This window comes from Notolepis coatsorum, assembly GCF_963971535.1.
Source record: "Notolepis coatsorum genome assembly, chromosome: 18".
NCBI lineage: Eukaryota > Metazoa > Chordata > Actinopteri > Aulopiformes > Paralepididae > Notolepis > Notolepis coatsorum.
In genome coordinates this window covers 70405669-70428168 of record NC_140182.1, presented here as the reverse complement: position 1 = coordinate 70428168, position 22500 = coordinate 70405669, and the positions used below count along the sequence as shown (strand labels likewise).

The 22500-nt window shown below is 45.1% G+C and overlaps 1 protein-coding gene across 1 annotated transcript in view; it reads left to right on the top strand.

Annotated features, from left to right (window-relative positions):
• Positions 1 to 22500, top strand: part of vwf (von Willebrand factor) — a 165356-nt gene that overhangs the window by 60483 nt on the left and 82373 nt on the right. Inside the window, exons 22-26 of the mRNA XM_084335399.1 lie at positions 18104 to 18250; positions 18477 to 18617; positions 18761 to 18859; positions 20451 to 20607; positions 21481 to 21645. Coding sequence (XP_084191525.1) covers positions 18104 to 18250; positions 18477 to 18617; positions 18761 to 18859; positions 20451 to 20607; positions 21481 to 21645 — 709 coding nt within the window. The remainder of the gene's footprint in view (positions 1 to 18103; positions 18251 to 18476; positions 18618 to 18760; positions 18860 to 20450; positions 20608 to 21480; positions 21646 to 22500) is intronic.

The window sequence follows — 22500 nt, the reverse complement described above, 5'->3', positions numbered from 1 at the left end:
GCAACGGCATTCATGACTGCATCCAGATAGCCATATAGCTTCTTGTTAGCCAAAACACAAACCAGCTAGAAAACGACATAGTATGTTGACAGAATTGGCTATGGGGCGACAATAATATACTCATGAGGCATGGTTTCTACCTTGAGCCCTTAATCGGTGTGGTTTATTATTTACATTGGTTCATAGTACAGCAGCACATGAGGTCTCCTCTCCGTGAGGGGTAGATGGGGAAGAGATAGAGGGGGAGGAGACATCTCCTTAAATACCCTCTACCTGGCGGTAGCATTAGCGGCTCCGCCTATAGCGCCCTCTAGTGGAAAAAGTTATGTACAGTCAGTGGAAACAGTCGTGTACAGTTAGACAGTTACTTGCAATCCTACATATAACCTCTAACTTTAACACTCCCACTTAGGGTTGTCTAGCACACTGTATAACTTCTTCAAAAACAATTTACAAAGAAAATAATACAGTTCAGAACATCAAAAAGAATATGGCAGTAAATATTTACACACCAAACATGACCTCTGCAAATCTTTTCAATTTCAGTTTGGAAGCAGGTTTCGTCATAGCGTCTGCTACCATGTCGTCTGTTGGACAATACATCAGTGTCATTCTTTCTTCTCTGATGACAGATCTGATGAAATGATATTTGATATCGACATGTTTACATCTCTGTATGACAACTATTAAAGAAACTTGAAACTTGTCGGCACACCATTTTATTAGATCGTTTCCAACATGGGGTTGGTGTCAGTGACACTGCACTAGCATGGTTCTCCTCCTATCTCACAAATAGAAGCTTTGCTGTCAACATCGCCAACTGCTCCTCCCCCTCAACCTCCCTCTCCTGTGGGGTCCCGCAAGGGTCCATCCTTGGCCCGATCCTGTTCTCCCTTTACATGCTACCCCTTGGTCCAATCATTCAGAAGCACAACATCTCTTTTCACTGTTATGCTGACGACACACAGCTTTACGTTTCCCTGAAACCTAACAACCAGTCTCTACTTAACAGTCTCATATCCTGCCTGGATGATGTTAAATGTTGGATGGCACAAAACATTCTACAACTAAATCAAAACAAATGCGAAATAATCCTCTTCGGTCCCCCAGACGATGTCACCACCCTTACCAACAGCCTTGGCAACCTGTCCTCCCTGGTCAAGCCTTATGTCAAGAACCTAGGTGTCATTTTTTATCCACAATTTAAATTGACAAGTGAACTCAGTGGTAAAGGCATGTTTTTTCCAACTACGCACCATTGCCAAACTCAAAGCCCTTCTCTCCCCTGCAGACCTTCAGAGAGTCATCCACGCCTTCATTTCATCTAGATTAGACTACTGCAACTCCCTCTATATAGGCATTAACCAGTCTTCCCTGTCCCGCTTACAACTGGTACAAAACGCTGCTGCCAGACTGTTGACTGGAACCTGCAAGAGAGACCACATCACCCCTGTCCTTGCCTCCCTTCATTGGCTCCCAGTACGCTACAGGATAGACTTTAAGGTTCTCCTATTTGTTTTTAAAGCCCTTAATGGTCACCCCCCCCTCCTACATCTCAGACCTCCTATCCCCCTATTCCAACACCAGGTCCCTCAGGTCAGCCGATCAGAGGCTCCTGACAGTCCGGAGGTCTAACCTCAAGCTCAGGGGGGGCCGTGCCTTTGCTATCGCAGCCCCTGAACTGTGGAACAGCATCCCCACCTCCATTAGGCTCGCCCCCTCGATAGATGCTTTCAAATCGAGGCTCAAAACCCACTTCTACCTACTAGCCTTTCCCGTTCACTGACTCATGCCCTGTTTTCCTGTGTGCCCTCCCATAAAACGGAGTGTGATTCTTGTCATTATGTATCTATGTGTACCTACCCTCTACAGCACTTTGGTTGACACGCGTCATGTGAAATGTGCTATATAAATAAATCTGATTGATTGACTGATTGACAGGGTTTCTAGCAATCGCAATGGTTCCCTGGTTGTCCTCGTAAACAACAGTCTTCTTATATACATAGGTATCCATCCCTTCGAGCAGTTGTTCTAGATAAATACATTCCTGTAATGTCATAGCTAGAGCCATGTATTCGGCTTCACAAGTTGATAGTGCCACTGTGGGCTGCTTCTTTATTTTCCATGAATCCAGTGAGCTGTTTGTGTTCAAACTCACACAATATCCTGTGGTACTACTTCTATCTGTGGTGTCAGCTGCCCAGTCTGCATCACTGTAGGCTTTAAGCCCTAAGCCCTCGCTGCTCTTTCTGAAACACAGCTGTTTATCTGCTGTACCTTTGAGATAACGAAAAACATGTTTTACCGTAATCCAGTGCTCCTCTGTGGGGTCAGCAAAATGCTGTGACAATTTGTTCACTACAAAACATAGGTCAGGGCGAGTACATGTTGTCAAATAAATGAGGCTACCCACAGCTTCTCTGTACATTTTTACATCTGTCAGTTTCTGAGCATCCTCCTGGTAGTCTAGTTTTTGATCACATGGTGTTTCCCTTGATCTACATTCTTGCATGTCAAAACATTTCAGGATCTTTTCCACATATCTCTTCTGGGATATTTCTACACAATTGGCAGACTGTTCAAAGTCCATGCCTAGAAAATGCTTTAACCTGCCAAGGTCTTTCATTTTGAATCTGGTGGAGAGCATACCTTTCACCTGTTCTAGGTTTCTAGTGTTGTCTGCTGCGATGATCAAATCCTGCGATGATCAAATCCACCCAAATGATGATTATCACTTTTCCTGACTCCCTCGAGTAAACACAGGGGTCTACTGGGTTCTGTAGGAAGTGATCTTCAATGAGACATGTGTGAAGCATCTCGTTCCAATTTCGCCCAGACTGTTTCAGGCCGTAAATGGATTTTTCTAGCTTGCACACTAACTTCTCTCCTTTCTTTTCGTAACCTTCAGGTTGTTCCATATATATCTCCCTATCTATGGGTGCGTGCAGATAGGCTGTCTTCACATCCATCTTATGTAAAATCAAATTGTCCTCAGCTGCTTTCTGCATCACTACCCTTACACTGGTCAGATTGGCTGTGGGGGAGAATGTTTCACCGTAGTCTATCCCCTCCCTCTGACTGTAACCTTTAGCTACAAATCTCGCTTTGTACTTGTCGTGGCCTTCAATACCCTCCTTGATTGAATACACCCATTTCCCTCCCACTGTCTGTCTGCCCTCTGGTAACTTGGTTAGAGTAAAGGTGTGGTTGTCCTCTAGGGACCTCATCTCCTCATCCATTGCTCTCTCCCATTTACTTGATTCAGGGGACACTATGGCCTCTTTAAAGGTCTGAGGTACCCCACTGACTACTCTGTAGCAGTAATCAATGGTGGTAAGTGTACTGTCATCCTCGTCACTTCCTCTCCGGGCATAGTCTGTCAGATACTTTGGGGGTTTGTGTTCTCTTGAGGGATACCTCCCACTGCTTGGGGCATGTGACGTCACCCTCGGGTGCTCCTCGTCATCGCCCTCTGGGGGTTGCTGACTGTCTGTCTGCACGACCGTGCTAAGTACACTAGGCTGAGGTGTCTCTGTTTCTTCACACCTTACTCTGGAGTCCAGCTCTGGCTCCTCTGTCTGTGTCTCGCTCTCACATGTTGTCTTTGTGACTAGCCTGTGTTTCTGCACTCCCCCTTTACGGGGATAATAAACTAGGAAAGCGGGGCTTCCTTTCTCGTGCCCTACAAAGAGTCATTTTTCACATCTGGACTCGAGCTTTCCTCTGTCCTGCAGGTAAGCATAACACACTGATCCAAATTGGTGCATCCTAGATAGATTACACTTCTTTCCTGTCAGTGCTGTATACGGGGTGGTGCCTGTGTGCTTATTAAAGCACCTGTTTCTGGTGTAAGCGACTTCTTGCACCACATAATGCCATAGACTCTTAGGTAAGTTACTGTTTACCAGCTTACACCTAGCCATTTCGAAAAGAGTGCGCCATTCCCTCTCTGCCACTCCGTTCTGGTGTGGGGAATATGGACATGACGTCTCGTGTCTTATCTTGTTCCTTCTCAACAGTGATTGGAACTCTCTATTTGTGAACTCGGTTCCGTTGTCGGACCTCAAGCATCTTATGTTACCATAAGGGGCTACGTCTGCCAGGAATTTCTTTGTGGCCTGGAGTGTGTCACTCTTTGCTTTGAGAAAGTAAACAAACACTGCCCCTGTACACACATCTGTAAAAGACTGTACATATCTAAAGCCTCCTATGGACTCATTTCTTACTGGGCCGGCTAGATCTGTGTTAACTAGCGCAAGTGGTACCTTTACTTTTTCTGTGGGATTTCTGTTTCTCGATTGAGTAAACTTCCCCTTTATGCACACTACATATTATTTGTCAGGTCTACGCTTTTCACCTTCAATGTGCATGCCTTCTGTCGCTTGCAGTTTCAGTAAATCCTCGTAATTACAATGACCCATAATCTCATGCCATGTCTGAATATCGTGACTGACAGTCACGTTACACATATCATTATTATCATTACACTTGTCGTTGTCATTACACTCTGTTTGCAGATAATACATTCTCTGGTACACCTCTATGTTAAATCGCGTACCGTTAGGCTCTACAAGAACATTTTTACCTTCATTGAAGAACACTTTGGCACCGTTCGCAGTAGCAGATCTTACAGAGAATAGTTCTTGTGGGAACGAGGGTATGTAGAGAGCGTTCTTTAACGTCACTGTACGCCGGCGCTCCTCATTGTCTATGAGGCATACCTGTGAGTCTCCTCTCTCTTGTGCCAACCCGTAGGTGCGCTTCCCGTCTGCCAGCTCCATGCTGTGTTTCTCCGGGTGGAAAGTGTTGTCAAGGTTCTTGAACCAACTCCTGTCGTTGATGACGTGGGACGACGCACCTGTGTCCACGATCAGTCCCTTCCTTTGGGCCTGCTGCAGCTGCGTTGGCCTGGTGACGTACGCTGTCTGCGCCCCAGGGATGAAGCCCTCTTGTCCCGCTACTCTCTGGGCATCGCCTCGATTCGTCTCACGTCGACCATCGCCGCCATCTTGTCCATGGCCGCCATCTTGTCCATGCGCGTATCGCACGCTCAGGTCGCATTTCTTCATGCACGCTCTGTCTGTGTGCCCCGTGGATTTGCAGAAGCCACACCAGACAGTCCTTGTGCAGTTACCTCTCCGATGGCCTTTCTCTCCACATTGCCAACACGCCAGCTCTGTCGTGGGCCTGGTCTTCTCCCTCGGCGTCGCTCGGGCCTTCAGCACCCTTTCTCCCGCCTCCGCGGCGGCTGGGTGGATATCCTCTGAGGCCTAGAAATTTCGTAACTTGGCCTTGAACTTTCCCAGCGTCAGGTCTGCCGAACCGTGTGTTACCAGGAGCGTGAACGGCTTGTTCAAGTTTCTTTAATAGTTGTCATACAGAAGTACAGAATACTTTTATACAAAATGCTTCTTACTGTTACGCTCCAGAGACTGTGCAAGACAAGATAAGATAAAATAACATAGTATTGTACAGCTCCGGTAGTCCCCTCATCACCATCGCCATCATTAGCCCATCGCTTGGTGCTTCTCCTGCACTCTTCAATGCCGTAATGATCTGCTCAGCTCTGATGACGTATTCGGTCACAGTCTCGGTGTGCCCCTTCTCCAGTGCTGTTAGTGCTATGTAGAGGGCCACGACTCTGGGTCTTCCTTGCCCGATATAATGTTCTCTCAACACTCCCAGGCTTTCTCGGCCTTTGTCTTGGAATATCAGCCCCAAGCTTGTGTTGTCGAGCAGTGGTGCTAACTCACAGTATGCATCTGCATTACGCTTTTCGTCCAGGGCTTGTGCTTCCGCCGTCAGGTCTCCCGTGGGGGCCGTCAAGATCGTCGTCTTCAGTCCCACACCGTGCATGCAGCATAACATGAGCTCTTCCCAGAGCTCATAGTCCTCTGCCTTTCCATTGAATGAGGGCCTTTTTACCAACTGTCCGTCTGCAACACTACTATCACCAACATCTAAGAAGGGAGATCCCCCCTTGAATGGCCCTTCTAAGGTTTCTCTCCTCCACACTGCCTGTGGAGCTTTTTTCCCTATTGTTAGGTTTTAGTGAGTTTTTCCTTACCTTCGCGTGGGGTATGTCTGGGAGTGCTTGCATTCTTTCATTTATTTGCATCCATCTAAAAATGTTTGCACCTTATGGTGTTCTTGTTCTGTTCTTGACTTATTGTTATGTTTTCTTCTTGACTTGTTTAAAGAAGATCTGTACGGCCCATGGGGACATTAACGTGTGTTGTCGGGCCCTATAAATAAATTTGATTTGATTTGATTTGATTTTGCTCCTTCCTTTTGTCGCCACGAGTTTGAAGACGGGGTTCTCCCCCTCGCCTCCGTTGGGCTCAGCAGGCTCCGTCTCCCCCGGTGCTGCCTCGCCGGGGCTCTGCGCGCTGCTCTCCGGGCGGGTCCGCTTGCCCGCCAGCAGCAGCGCGTCGGTGGGGTCGGTGCCCCGCTTCCTCTTGACGCGCAGGATCGTTGTGTTGGATTCCATGTTGCTCTTTTGATGGTGGGCGTAGCTTTAGCTCTGTTGGTATAGCCTTTAGCCACGCGGTGCTCCCGGCGCTAAACTAGCCTATACTTCAGCTAAACTTGCTTCCCTTATTATTTCGCCCCTGCGTGATCTGGGCCCATAACCTGTTGACAGAATTGGCTATGGCGCGACAATAATATACTCATGAGACATGGTTTCTACCTTGAGCCCTTAATCGGCGTGGTTTATTATTTACATTGGTTCATAGTACAGCAGCACATGAGGTCTCATCTCCGTGAGAGGTAGATGGGGAAGAGATAGAGGGGGAGGAGACATCTCCTTAAATACCCTCTACCTGGCGGTAGCATTAGCGGCTCCGCCTATAGCGCCCTCTAGTGGAAACAATTATGTACAGTCAGTGGAAACAGTTGTGTACAGTTAGACAGTTACTTGCAATCCTACATATAACCTCTAACTTTAACAGAGTATATCGTCTTGCTCTGTCTGTTGATTGTTTCTGAATTGAGAGATATCAGGCTGATGAGGTCGAAACTCTTTCACTCCAGTGTTCATCTCTCAAAAGGTATTGTTTTGAGGGATTTACCTGCATTCAAGTTTGGAAATAATGTTCTGCCTGAGCCTCCATGATCCATGGTAGCTACTAGTAAGCTAGCAAACTCTCCGTTGTGTGGAGGGAGTGACAACACAGCATGTGACCCTGCTTGCTTGGAGCGCTAGAAAAACGTGCCCCGATTACATCATATTACATGATATTTGAACGTCAACGCACTGATAGGCGAAATGTATTTGCTTGACCTATTTAATTGGCTGCGATGATACAGTCACGCGCACAGTGTGCACGCTACGTCTATGCGCCCAGCTTTAGAGGTACTCATCTCTATATCATATCAGACAGTGACTTCATGTGAATCACAAAACAATGATTTATATTTGATATATTAACGTTATTGTGCATTTGAAACACAAACATACTTAAAATTAGTAAATATTATTCATTTTAAACATGTTTATTTTATTTTTAGGGGTCTAAAATAAAAATAAAAAATGTTCTTCTTCTCCTGCTCTTTACCAGGGGGGGGGGGGGGGGGGTGGCGCCCCAGCGCCCCCTATGGGCCGGCCGCCACTCTATGCCCTGAGTGACAGATTACCTACCTACACCTCTGGCAGGCAGGATTCACACTGCCATTATGTTGGGTAAAGATAAGATAAGATATTCCTTTATTGATCCCCTTAGGGAAATATTGGCATCATAGCAGCATGGGGGAGGGGAGGTACAGGTATGGGCAGGGTAATAGTACAAAGACATAAATATAGGCAATAAAAGTAGATCTGAATATAAAAATACGAGAGAAAATAAACAGTGTAAACAATATAATTAACTCTGAATATAAAAATATGAGAAAAATGTACAGTGTAAACAATGGTGCAGATGAGGGTCTGTAATGCCCTATCGGTTATATTATACGTTACAATACATAGGCAATACATAATTTGAATCTGAATATATACTATGAGTAAGAGTAAAGTAAACAGTATACACAAGGTGCAGTATACACAAGGTACTCTAACTGGCATGATATACGTCAAACGTTGTAGTCCGTGTAGGTTTTGGTGGTTAACGGTCAGACGCACCTGTAGTGGTCAGACATTCCTAGTAGATCCTAGAGCCAAAGCGAATATAAGTGATAAACGACTGATATTCGGGGCTCTTGTTCAGACTTTGACTCTGGTTGGGGTGTGAGGAAGAGACCATAATGCATGTGACTATTGGAGGGAGAAGAGATCATAGCATTTTCCCTGACACGTATGTTTTTTTATTTTTTTTTACACATCACACAAGATTCAGAACGCTTTTCAGAACGCTGCGCAGGCAAGTTAGACGTCGTTTTGTCTCGTGAGCACCGAGTGATGTATATACATGTAGTACAATGCCAAAGCAGTAGGTGGCGATGTAGTTCAAACATGAAGGCCATTTTCAACCAATCAGAAAGGTTGAACGAGTCACTCCACATCCTGCTCAAAATCTCAGAAAGCCACCATCTTTAACACTTTGATTGCCACGCAGTATGCCCATCCTTATACCCAGTCTGCCACCGCTGTAAGCCTATGGAGATGTTTACCTTCTTTGCAGGGCTATAACTTTTTAAATATTATAGCTATATTGACATTACTATGGCCCATTCAACATCGGATATCTATCGTTCCGGATGTGGGAACGTTATATTTTTTCATTCATACATTGTTGTGTTAATACCGTCGAGAATATAAGTATGTTTTTAAGCTTTTCTGCTGTAATTCCAAAAACGCGAGTTATAGGCCCTGAAGCATATTATTATTATTATTAAGCAATTATCGATTGGTGTTTCTTTCCTATACACGCTATATTAAAAAATTCAAATGTATATGATCGGTATACATTATGCTTCATCATGTGTGAAGGAAGGGGGGGGGGGTCGTTTATAATTCCTTGATCGTCAGTAACGGCTTTATTTAGTATGGGTTGATATGTTGAGCAGATGGTTTGCAGTGAAATTAATAAACAATCGGGCTGAAATAACGTTATATTCCTCTTACCGTTCGCCGATGAGACTGGAGGGAAGAAAATCCAATTATTTGACATCGATCTGCTAGATCCATTTCCCGTTTGTATGACGCAATAAACGCCGAAATCATATAGATTATTGCGTTTAGAAAGCGATCCCAATGCACTCGATTGTGTCTCTTGATCCACATTACAAGATATTACTGCCGGAGGAATTTCCTCGATGCACCAGCGCCACTTCTGGTTTGGCTTGGAGTGTAACTCGCCCGATCATCCACCAGGCGGCGGTATTGAGGCGTTGCAATATCAGACAGGGTGCAACTGCAGTCCCGCAGGGAGGCTGGATGAATTATGAATGCCATGGCGAAAAAATTAAATATTGATCCCAACAACGAATGATCACGTTGTTGGCGTTCAACGCATGGCGGGCAATAACGAATTATGACGTTGTTGGCGACCAATGTGTTAAATACCTCGCATGAGCCATTTAGCAACATAGCATTTATTTTTCAGCAAGAAACAAAGTGCAATAAACAAAAACGGATACATTCACTGTGTGTTCTGCCTCATTTGTTGATGATTTGTTGATGAAACAAAAGTAACATCAACACAATTGACCACCAAGAGCGGAGTTTAGTCTCACAAAAAGATCGCCGATTTTGTTAGCTTACGTGCTAACGTGATTGGGATATGCCATTATAACAGTATAGCATTGTGGCTATCGTACATTAACCTAGTAACGTTAATGCTAGCAGAATGAATGGATGAAAACGTTATTTAACAGATTGCAGAATGGGTAAAATACAATACGGCTCAATGCAAACAATTGTTAAGGGGATGCAGACTGTTGTAGTTTGGACTGGGTTCCTTATAACAATAACTTGACAACACATGAGCTTAGTTTAGCCGCAGCTACAGGCAATCTGAGGAGGACGCAGCTGATATCCTGTATATTATTCTGAGCGAAAGGCCCCAGGCAGTCAGGGTGGGGGGTCAGACCTCCAACACCATCACCCTGAGCATCGGGTCCCCCCAGCCCCAGGGCTGTGTTCTGAGCCCCCTGCTGTACTCACTATACACACACGACTGTGTGGCCAAGTTCAGCTCCAACTCCATAGTGAAGTTTGGGTGGTGGGGCTGATCTCGGACAACAACGAGAAGGCCTACCGGGAGGAGGTTGAGGTACTGGAACGCTGGTGCCAGGACAACAGCCTGCTCCTGAACATTGGTAAAACCAAGGAGCTGATTGTGGATTATAGGAGAGGACAGCAGGAGACACACACACCACTGAGGATAAACGGGGCTACCGTGGACAGGGTGAGCAGCTTTAAATACCTGGGGGTCCACATCTCAGAGGATCTGACATGGACAACACACATAGACTCAGTCGTAAAAAAGGCGAAGCAGCGCCTCTACCACCTGAGACAGTTAAGGAAGTTCAGAGTATCTGGGAAGATACTCCAGTCCTTCTACTCCGGAGCTGTAGAGAGCATCTTGACTGGAAACATCACTGCCTGGTATGGAAACAGCACGGCACAGGACAAGAAGGCCCTACAGAGAGTGGTGCGCTCAGCCGAGCGTACCACGGGTATTGCACTACCACCCCTGCAGGTTCTATACAACAAGAGGTGCAAATCCAGAGCCTGCAGAATAATGAAAGACCCTCACCACCCCAACAACAGCCTGTTCATGCTGCTGAGGTCAGGCAGACGCCTGCGAACACCAAGTTCAAGTTTCAAGTTCAAGTTTCTTTAATAGTTGTCATACAGAAGTACAGAATACTTTTATACAAAATGCTTCTTACTGTTACGCTCCAGAGACAAGATAAGACAAGACAAGATAAGTATGAAATAAAATAACATAGTATAGCATGTAAATTAGAAGTAAAAAATGAGGTCACAGTGTTCAGTATAGACATATGTACAATGTTCGATGCATAATAGACGTAACTGAGTTACCATATAACAATATACTATGCAGTGTACTAATATACAATACTATATAGTGCAAAGCAGAAATGGGATGAGGTACAATTTAGGTACAATTTACAGTAGGTGTACGAGTTGTAGTGCAAATCCTTTATCAATAAATATAAAGTGTGTTTGTGTGATCTAAAGTGTGGAGAGTGGGTGCTGCAGTGTGTTGTTTGTTTAAGTTAGTTTGTGCGTGTGGGTGTGTGTGCTATGTGCAATTGATGGTTGTTGCATAGTGTTTATTGTTCGTTGAGCAGCCTGATGGCCTGGGGATAGAAGCTTCTTCTGAGTCTTTCTGTGCTCGCCTTAAGACTCCGGTATTGCTTGCCTGACCGCAGCAGTTCAAAGAGGCAGTTGTTCGGGTGGCTGGAGTCCTTGATGATTCTCTTCGCCTTCCCCCTGCACCGCTTGTTGTAAATGTTCTGGAGGGTGGGAAGCCCCCCTCCAATTGTGCGTTCGGCTGAACGTGTCACTCTTTGTAGTCTGCTACGGTCTTGTGCAGTGCTATTCCCAAACCAGGAGGTGATGTTGCCAGTCAGGATGCTCTCTATTGTACATGAGTAGAAGTTCCTAAGGATCTTCTGACTGACTTGGAACTTCCTTAGGCGCCTGAGGAAGTAGAGGCGTTGTCGTGCCTTCTTCACAACACTGTCAATGTGTGTGGTCCATGTCAAGTCCTCGGATATGTGGGCTCCGAGGTACTTGAAACTGTTCACTCTCTCAACCGATGCCCCGTCGATGCTGAGGGGGCTGTAGTCCTTGACCCCCGACCTCCTGAAGTCCACAATCATCTCTTTTGTTTTGCTGATGTTCAGGGAGAGGCAGTTCTCCTGACACCACTGTGACAGATTCTCTACCTCTTCCAGGTAGGCCCTCTCGTCGTTGGCAGAGATCAGGCCCACCACTACTGTGTCATCAGCAAATTTGATGATTGTGTTGTTGTTCCGCTGTGCCACGCAGTCATGTGTGTACAGGGAGTAGAGGAGGGGGCTCAGAACACAGCCCCCCCCCCCCCCCCCCCCAAAAGGTAATTTTCTTTTTTTCATACAGTCAACATATTCTTAAATAATAGCGCTGCCCGAGGCTGGGCATGATACAGTCAACATATAGCAAGAGAGAGAGCGAGAGAGAGCTCCCGTTCTACAGTCAATATACAGTGTACAGAGAGAGAGAGAGAGAGAGAGAGAGAGAGAGAGAGAGAGAGAGAGAGAGAGAGAGAGAGAGAGAGAGACACATTGGAAAGAAATTGAAATGCTATTTGGCCCTAAACAGAGAGTACACAGTGGCAGAATACCTGAGCACTGTGACTGAAGATCCTTGACTAGGTACAGACTCAGCGAGCACAGCCTAGCCATCGAGAAAGGCCGCCATAGGCAGACTGTGTGTGTTAGAAAGAGAGAGAGAGCATGTGTGTTTGTCGTGTGTGTGTGTGTTAGAGAGAGAGCATGTATGAGAGAGATAAGCAAAGATGAGCCCCTAAAGGATATTCAACTTTTAATGGAAGAACAAAACAGAAGGAAAAGATAACTTCACAAAGGCAACATGAATATACATAGATCCAAAAGGACAAAGATCAACACTTAAATCCAAAGAGAAGAGGGTCTATACCAGAGAAAACAAAGTAGCAAGGACTCGGAGCCAATGGCCGACATCAGCTAAATAGGCTAGCCAGGTACTGACACCAGGCCACACACAGCTTTGGCCAACGGCCCAACGCTACCCAAGCTACACAAATGACCAAGACAATTCACACACAGCACATGTCGTATCTCCAAATGTTGTGAAGTAACATATGTTTTGCCTGGAAAAAAACATCGTTAGTAACAAAACATTCGGGAGGGGAAGGAAGGAAGAGTGGGGTAATGTCATGACATCTCTTACCTGCACCAAGGAACGCAGGGCGAAAGGCCGCAACACAGGTCTCCACGTTGACGAAAGGCCTCTCGCTGGCGGGACAAAAAGAAGCTATGGCCGGAGCCTTGTCATGGTGCAGGCCCGACTACATCTTCTGTCAAAGATGATGTCGTAGTCAGAGTGCCAGAACCCCCTGCTATTCTCATGGCTAATGTCAATGGTCGTAGCACAAGCTAACAGCTAACTCTAGGCTAACTGATAGCATCAAACTAACGTTCCCAGCCGAGCGCAGCCGGCAGCTAACGTCGTAGCTAAACAGCTAACTGGCTAACAGTTAGCTCAACCCGGCTATCGCTAACCATTAGCTAACGCAGAAGCAAGCTATGCGGCTACCACTGAAAAACTGTACAACGTGAGAAAAGCAATACAGGTGCTGACACCAGGCCACACACCGTTAGCTACTAGTACTACAACAGCTAGTCGGCCAGTTTGGCTCCAGAGAGAGAGAGAGAGAGAGAGAGAGATATCCACGGCGGGAATAGAATAGAGTGCATTAAAAACTCACCAAACGTCCAAGAGGATGGAGACAACCGCGTGGAGTTGACGAAGTTCATCTGCCGAACGACCATCCTCTTCATCTTGGCATAACAATGCTGCACGCGCTGTCTCTAGGTTAGCTAACGCTAGTTAGCCTTTAGCTAAGCTAGCTACTAGCCGACATCATCATGGCTATATCCCGACTGAACCACACTTAATATTATAATGTATCTAAAGCTAACTAGCTGTCCCTGTCTTTAGCCGGGATGGCTAGCCTGACTGAACTGTCTAACATGCAACAACTTTCATCTTCAGTCCATTTGCCGAACGATGTCCTCTTCATCTTGGCTGGCATAACCTCCAATGCTGCACGCGCGAAATAGTCAGCCGCTAGTGATGGGTCGGTCATGAGCGACTCGTTCATAAGAGCCGATTCATTGCCGTGAGCGTGAGTCGAATCGCTCACGTCTGGCAATGAGTCGGTTCACCCCCCCCCCCCCCCCCCCCCCCCCCCCCCCGGCACGCACACAGACACACACAATGAACTCAACAGACGCTACCTTACCTGTAACTCCTCCCCTCATTGAAACCAATTCTGCTGCCTGCAGAGCCTCAGAGCCAGGAACGTGTCTAATGTGAAATATATAAGCATATAAGCAAAACTAGATTTTAGGTCTGTGATGAATAATATAGCATGTACATAAAGACCCAGTGCCTCATCCGTAGCTAACAGTGTATTGCACTACCACAGGACCTAGCATGTCCTACCATGCTCTGTAAATAACTTATGTACATATACCGATATGCCCTACTCTGTTTACTTGTTTTATTGCACAATGTCGTTCTATTGGATTCTATTATATGTTATTACTATTGTATTATGCACATCGTTGCGGGCAAAACCACCCGCATTTCATTGTATACTCGTATGCCGTGACAAATAAAACTCTTGACTTGACTTGACTATAGGTCCAGCCAGGGGAGAATTTGGCGTCGGTGTCTACTACTGTGCATGGGCGTTGGGCAAGTTGTCGGCGAGTTTCCAAAACGAAAACACCCTTTCAGTGTTGCCGCTAGGAAAACGCGTTTTCCTGCCAAAACGGCGTTTCCTTTTAACTTGGACATGCAAATGTAATCATTCGAAAATACAACGTTTTGCTAAATGCTAAATGGCTCATGCGAGGTATTTAAAGATGGTGGCTTTCTGAGATTTTGAGCAGGATGTGGAGTGACTCGTTCAACCTTTCTGATTGGTTGAAAATGGCCTTCATGTTTGAACTACATTGCCACCTACTACTTTGGCATTGTACTACATGTATATACATCACTCGGTGCTCACGAGACAAAACGACGTCTAACTTGGCTGCCATTACGCAGCGTTCTGAAAAGCTAAATGAAACACTTCGTTTTTGGCAATAGTGTAACCGCAGCCTAAATCTCGAGTCCGAGTCGAGTCTCGAGTCCCCAGTGTTCGAGTCTGAGTCAAGTCCCCATTACCCTAGTCAGAGTCCGAGTCCAAGTCATCAAGATGGCAGTCAAAGAGCTGACATACAAATAAAAAAAGGTCTACATTAAACATAAATGACACAGCGGTCACCATTTCAAAGGGAGTTTATTTACTTTGTGACACAATAGCCAAACAAATGCACTGGCCATCAATATAGTATGCCAAATGATTAGGGCCTATTACAAAAAATATATATATAAAAAAAAAACTGTATTTATCAATTAACAAGTCTGAGTCCTCGTCTGCACCTTCCGAGTACGAATGCAGTCAATGCTTGAGTCCAAGTCCAAGTCCGAGTCATCAGTGCTCAAGTCCAAGTCGAGACACGAGTCCTGAAAATCAGTCCAGGACTCAGACTCGAGACCGAGTCCTGGACTCGAGTACTACAACACTGGCTACAGCATTGCTTTTTGTCAGGCCACTGAACTTAGAAGCAGGCCAGGCCAGTGTTTCTATTTGCACCAGCGCAATAGTTAGATAACCTAGGTGGGGAACAACCAGGAGATCACTGCAACTCACACAAGTTGGAGAACTATCTCTCTCTCTCTCTCTCTCTTGCTCTCACACACACACAAAGGGAGCCGCATGTGATTGGTGGAGGCGGGATCCTTACGAAAAACTGCTAATCATTGACACATGCTAGCCTGTAATAATCCCCCCCAGAAAAATGTACTTTGCATTTGATATATTGCAAATATATGCCATCACACACACTGGCATTTAAAGGGTTAGAATTATAAAATTAATATGTGGTGTTATGATCAGGGCTGAAGTTGAATAAAATATTGTATTTATCAATTACAAAAAACTGAAAATCCATAAAAATTTGTGTTGTTGCTAATCATACATATGCTAGCCTGTTTTTTAACAATAAGTTGTGATGCCATCACAAACACTGGCATTTAAAGGGTACAAATAAAAAAAATGCCTGCACCAGAATGCAGGAAATTAAGTCTTTGTAACAAAAAAAATCCTGGTGGGGGACCCCCAGACCCCCTGCTTAAAAAGTGGCCTGACTGGGGCTATATTTCCTGGCCTGAATGATTTCCCCAGTCCGGCCCTGGTTAAAAGCCTCCAATGCTTATTAGTGTGTGTGCGTTTGAACGTTTGCATGTTTCAACCATACATTTCCATTTAAAATATTTTTTTTACCTCCTATAATAGTGGGGGTCGCGGCTCTCTGACACCGTTTTCTTTTGGGTCGCGGCCTGAAAAATTTGGGAACCCCTGGTCTAGCCTGTACCCCCCAGACATGTTGCTGGCCCCGTCAAAACAGTATCCTATCAGCCTCTCCATGGGCAGGTCGAGGCGTAAAAGTATTTTATACACAAAAACAGCGTCTCGGCTGTTGTGTCTGGGCTGGGCATTGTAAAAACCCCAAAAGAAGTTCTGAGCTTCCAAGTTGTCATCGGCTAACTGTATATTACACGAGAATTGTTCTTTTCCAGTGAGTGACATCAGTGGTTCCGTCAGCGCTCAAGCCAAAGATTGGGCTTTTGGATGCTTTGCCTCTAATTTGTCGCTGAATATCATGGGCAAGCAGCTGTAAGATTTCGTTTTGGATGTTGTTGGACATCCAGTTGTCTCTCTTTTGGAGCCAATTCTTCAACTCGGGATCAGACTCGGTGCGCACTCTTTCCATCATGAGCTGCCATAACACCCCATCCCTATTTGCATCACCCTTCAGTGGAAGCCCCTGGCGCCCGAGGGGGGGTATAGGGGAACAGACTCAGTTAACTCTTCAATACCTGATGCTGAGGCTGAACCTGTCGTCTCTGTCTCTCTCTGACGTTTATCAGATTTAGTGGGACTGTCACTGGGACCGGCGGGACGTTTCGAAAATAAATCTGATATTTTTCTTTTCTGCGAGTGAGACATTCTGTGCTAGCAAAGTCTGACTACTAGCTCAAATCGACTGACTGCGCAAGCACTGTATCACAGTAGCTCAGTGGTTCGTGGCGCGTGGGAAGGGCGGGAGACGGGAGGTGAATACAATTAGTTGTTTCACCTGTCATTCAATCAGTCTGTGACAGTCTGTCATCACTCGAAAATCTACTCGGTTTTACACGTATGATTGTGTACATACAGTAGTGTAATGAATGAATGAAAACTTTATTTAACAGATTGGAGAATGGCTACAATACAGTACGGCTCAATACACACACTATTAAAATGGTGACGTGCTTTGAGCAGGATAAACTTATAATATACAGTGTTACAGTTATACAGTTACAGTATATACAAATATATAAATACTGCCAAAAAAAAAAAAAAAAAAAAATTATATATATATATATTTTTTTGCAATAATTGAGAGGGGGTGCTGCAGCACCCCCCGCACCCCCCCTTCCCGCGTCCCTGGGACTAGTACACACACACATAAGACTGGACCGTAAAGAAATGCAAGTACTCAGGAACACACAAGTACTCAGGTTGTTTGAGTTCTTTAAAATCTCAGAATTTCCACTACACCTGTCAAAGAATGGAAACCTGTTTTATTGTTTTATTTTTCATTGGTTGATCCCCATTAGTTGTTACCGAGGCAACGACTACTCCACTGTAGACTTGTCTCCAGATACCGTGTGGTTTTCACAGCTCAGTTCACCGGCAGCCTATGGAAGTATTTCCCTCGGGATCATTAACCACGTGGGCTTGTATCATTCAAAGTTAAAGATATATCAAGCTTTAAGGACTGTTGGAGTTAATTTCATGAGCTAGAGGGGCATCATAGCAAAATGCTGATTTACCCTGTTCATAACAAACTCAGGGGAGTCACTAGAACGGGTTCCATAGGTTCCGAAATTCCATTCCAATAATGATTTACAGTAGTATAAGGATATAGTATAAGGATATGCAGTTGATATTTCTGTTGTCTAATGTAATTCAATGTAAGCTTCATGTATTGTAAGACCCACTGTGTCCAGAACACCATCCTCCTGGTGTATGTGAGTGTGACCGCACATGCATGGGTGTGTAATTGACCCATATCAAACCCTGCCCCTTTTTTTTTTATTGATCCTCCAATCACAGCTGTCGCAGTTGTGATTGTTGTGATTGGAGGATCAAGAAAACAGGGTGGAGCTCGAGATAGGTAAATCGAGAGGGGGGTCAGGGCGTGTGTGCGTCCTAGTGTGAGTGGTTTGTGTGTGTGTGTGAATGTGTGTGTGGGGAGAATTAAAGGTCACTTTCTCTGCGTGTAGATGAAGATGAGGAGGCCTGTGCCCCAGGGAGCAGAGGTGGAGATGGTCCGCTCCGGTCAGTTCTACATCTTGCTGCTGGGAAAACACATCTCAGTCAGCTGGGACCAGGGGACCCGCCTGCTGGTCCAGGTCTCAGCCCAGTACTCGGTAAGAATGGAGCTGTTTGTTAACATGTCAAGCACCTCTTTTCCCTCTGCTTATTTGTTTGATTAGGTGGGTTTCGTTTATTTGCTTTTTTGTCTTGTCTTGTCTATGTCTATAATGTTGTGTGTATGTATGTGAATAACAATACCGACCAGGTATTAATGCAGATATGAGGTTCTCCCCCACTTTCTCGTGCCCTGACGTGTGGTACCTCGGCTTGTGTGTCCAGGGGCGGCTGTGCGGCCTGTGTGGTAACTTTGACGGCAACGTCAACAATGACCTGATGAGCAGCAACAACCAAATAGAGGTTGACTCCGCCCACTTCGCTAACTCCTGGAAGGTCAAGCCCAGCTGTGCCGACGCAACCCAGGTAAGCTCTGATCGCTATGGTAACCGCTGTCCACATTACAACCAATGGGATATTTATTGGTCGCTGTCCTCCTTGCTGTGCGTGCGTGTGCGTGTGTGTGTGTGTGTGTGTGTGTGTGTGTGTGTGTGTGTGTGTGTGTGTAGATAACCATCCCGTGCAGTGACAACCTTGTGAGGCTGATTACAGTGGAGCAGTCGTGTCGTGTACTCACCGGCGCCCTCTTCAGGCAGTGCAACAGCCAGGTGGGTGAGGAGGTTTCATTATACCATAGTACTGTATGGTTTATGCAGATGAAATGTAATCAATCAACTATTTAGTCACATGATTAATACATTTTTCATACACACATACTGTACATATACAGTAGTTCAAGTTTCACGTTTTGTTTTATTTGTCACATACAAGGTACATGTACATTACAGTGAAATGCTTGGTTCTGTATGAGCCCCCTGAGATTGTGCTTCATACAGTGAAAAAAAGTTAAAAGAATAAAGACCAAACACTATACAAAATATATGATATACAAAACTAAAGTACAAAATGCAACAAAATGCAAAAATGAGGTAGACATGATTTGATCCCTCAGGCCACACCCTCGTTCTACAGATACTGTACAGATGAAACCACAACACGACACAAACAGATACACGTTGAAACACTCCCAGTTCCCATCCGTGTTCCAGCTCTTACAGGCGCTGCTCGTTATATAGACACATGCCTTGTCTTACCTAAAAAGGACACACACACACACACACACACACACACACACACACACACACACACACACACACACACACACACACACACACACACACACACACACACACACACACACACACACACACACACACACACACACACACACACACACACACACACACACACACGTATACAACACATATACAACTCCACTGGCTAACAGCCAAACAATGACAATAATTCGTAAACACATCCACACATACAGAGAGTTTACAAGAAATGTAATGGAGACGCAAACCCAATCGTACCAAACCAAACCAGGCCATAGCTATGGCCCCAGCCAGGTTGAACACAGCTAATGGAGACAAGGCACGTACCCTAGAAACCTGAACAGCATCATGAACATGAACAGCACTGGTCTTATTCAGACACACACAGCCTTCACTGGTCTTATTCAGACACACACACAGCCTTCACTGGTCTTATTCAGACACACACAGCCTTCACTGGTCTTATTCAGACACACACACAGCCTTCACTGGTCTTATTCAGACACACACACAGCCTTCACTGGTCTTATTCACACACACACACACAGCCTTCACTGGTCTTATTCAGACACACACACAGCCTTCACTGGTCTTATTCAGACACACACACAGCCTTCACTGGTCTTATTCAGACACACACACACAGCCTTCACTGGTCTTATTCAGACACACACACAGCCTTCACTGGTCTTATTCAGACACACACACAGCCTTCACTGGTCTTATTCAGACACACACACAGCCTTCACTGGTCTTATTCAGACACACACACAGTCTTCACTGGTCTTATTCAGACACACACAGCCTTCACTGGTCTTATTCAGACACACACAGCCTTCACTGGTCTTATTCAGACACACACAGCCTTCACTGGTCTTATTCAGACACACACACAGCCTTCACTGGTCTTATTCAGACACACACAGCCTTCACTGGTCTTATTCAGACACACACACAGTCTTCACTGGTCTTATTCAGACACACACACAGCCTTCACTGGTCTTATTCAGACACACACAGCCTTCACTGGTCTTATTCAGACACACACAGCCTTCACGTCTCCCTCCCCTGTCTGTCTCTATAGGTGGACGCAGAGCCATATGTGGAGATGTGTGTGGACGCAGCGTGCTCCTGCGCGTCGGTGGGCGACTGCGTGTGTTTCTGTGACGTCATCGCAGCCTATGCTCAGGCCTGCTCCGAGAGGGGCGTGGCCATTAGCTGGAGGTCCAATGATCTCTGTCGTGAGTCTGATCACTCTACCCTTGGATTTAATTTCTACTCTACAGTGTAGGGCTATTCAGTTGAGGAGGTGCAGTCACACACGTTTTCTAGAAAACAACGAAAAGAAGTTTGGCATCCAACCAGAGTGCAAATGTAACAGTAAGGTGCAATAGTGATATACAATGTACAGGTGATTCAACTGGGTATATAATATATACAGTACTACTGAGTGTAGTGCTAATCAGATGTATGTACAGAGTTGTTGTATTAATATGTACATTGATACAGGTATAGACGCTATGGTAGTAAGTAGGGGTGTAACGATTCAACCTCAAAACGATTAGATTCGATTACGATTCTTCAGGCAACGATTCAATGCATCATGAAATCTCTTAATTTGACCACGATTCGATTAGATTAATTAATTAATTAATCAGTTAATTCCCCAAAAAAAATTTAATACACAAATGTGGCTGGGGGAACTGATTCACTCAGCATGAATGGACTATAGGTCAATAAAAACAATACACACAAAAAGAAAAACATTAAAAAAAAAGATTTTTTATTTTTTTTTATTTAGATTATTATAATCTATTCTAACATTTTCAATTCGATGCAGTTGAATCGTCACATTAGGATCGATGCATTTCGATGCATCGATGCATCGTTACACCCCTAGTAAGTCATACTGGCCAGCAGCGTAACTATAGTAAGACTAAGGGATATACAACAGATATAGATCTTCTATAGATATGTAAAAAGGATTATATGCAGGTATGTACAGACAGATGTGGATAGATATATATACGGTAAGAATAAATAAATATACACACAGGTCTGCATACTAACGTGGTTGAGTTTCTTCACCTCTATCTATCTGCGTGGCTGTGTAGCTATGAGCTGTGAGGAGCTGAATCCCAGACTGCCAGACGGGGAGGAGCTCTGCCAGTGGAGGTACAATGCCTGTGGCTCTGCCTGTCCCGTCACCTGCCAGCACCCAGACCCCCTGCCCTGCCCACTCACCTGTGTGGAGGGTTGCCATGCCTACTGCCCCCCAGGTAACTAGTGGTGTAACGGTACACAAAAACCACGGTACGATACGTACCTCAGTTTTGACGTCAAGGTTCGGTACGGTTTTCAGTACAGTGGGGAAAAGTTTGGCTTTCCATGTTCCACTCAGGGGTGATGTAGTGTGCAGTAACTAATTGTACTTGTAGGGCTGTCAACAAATATTATTTTTTTTTATCAAATGTTTGTATTATTCTTTTTTACATGAAAACAAGACAACACAATACAGTAACCATAATAATAATAAACAGAACTTCACAGGGAGATAACATGACAACAAATATTATATATTGAAATTAATAATCGACTTGTAAAAAAATGTTAAAATAATAATAACTATATTAGATTGTGAAAAAAACAGCCCCCGGTGGGCGGTCGTTAGTGGTTAACATACCGTTGTATTCGTTCGGTACACTACACAGCCGTTCGGTACGGTACGGTACGGTACACACTGAAACTTGTTCGGTTCGGTACGGATACGTGTACCTTTACACCCCTACAGGTAACACATTACAGTCATTGGACACATGCTTAAAGTAACAGACAGTGGCTCAGGAGGTGGAGGCGACAGTGGCTCAGGAGGTAGAGCGGTTGTCTGGTGATCGGAAGGTTCCGGGTTCGATTCCCGCTCCTGGGCAGCATGTCAAAGTGTCTTTGAGCAAGACACTTAACCCCTAACTGCTCCCGATGAGCAGGTTGGCACCTTGCATGGTTGCCTCCGCTCTCGGTGTGTGAGTGAATGGGTGAATGTGAGGAACAGAATTGTAATGCGCTTTGGATAAAAGCACTATATGAATGCACCGTTTACAATTTTACCATTTACACAAAGATTTCATCAGTCAGTT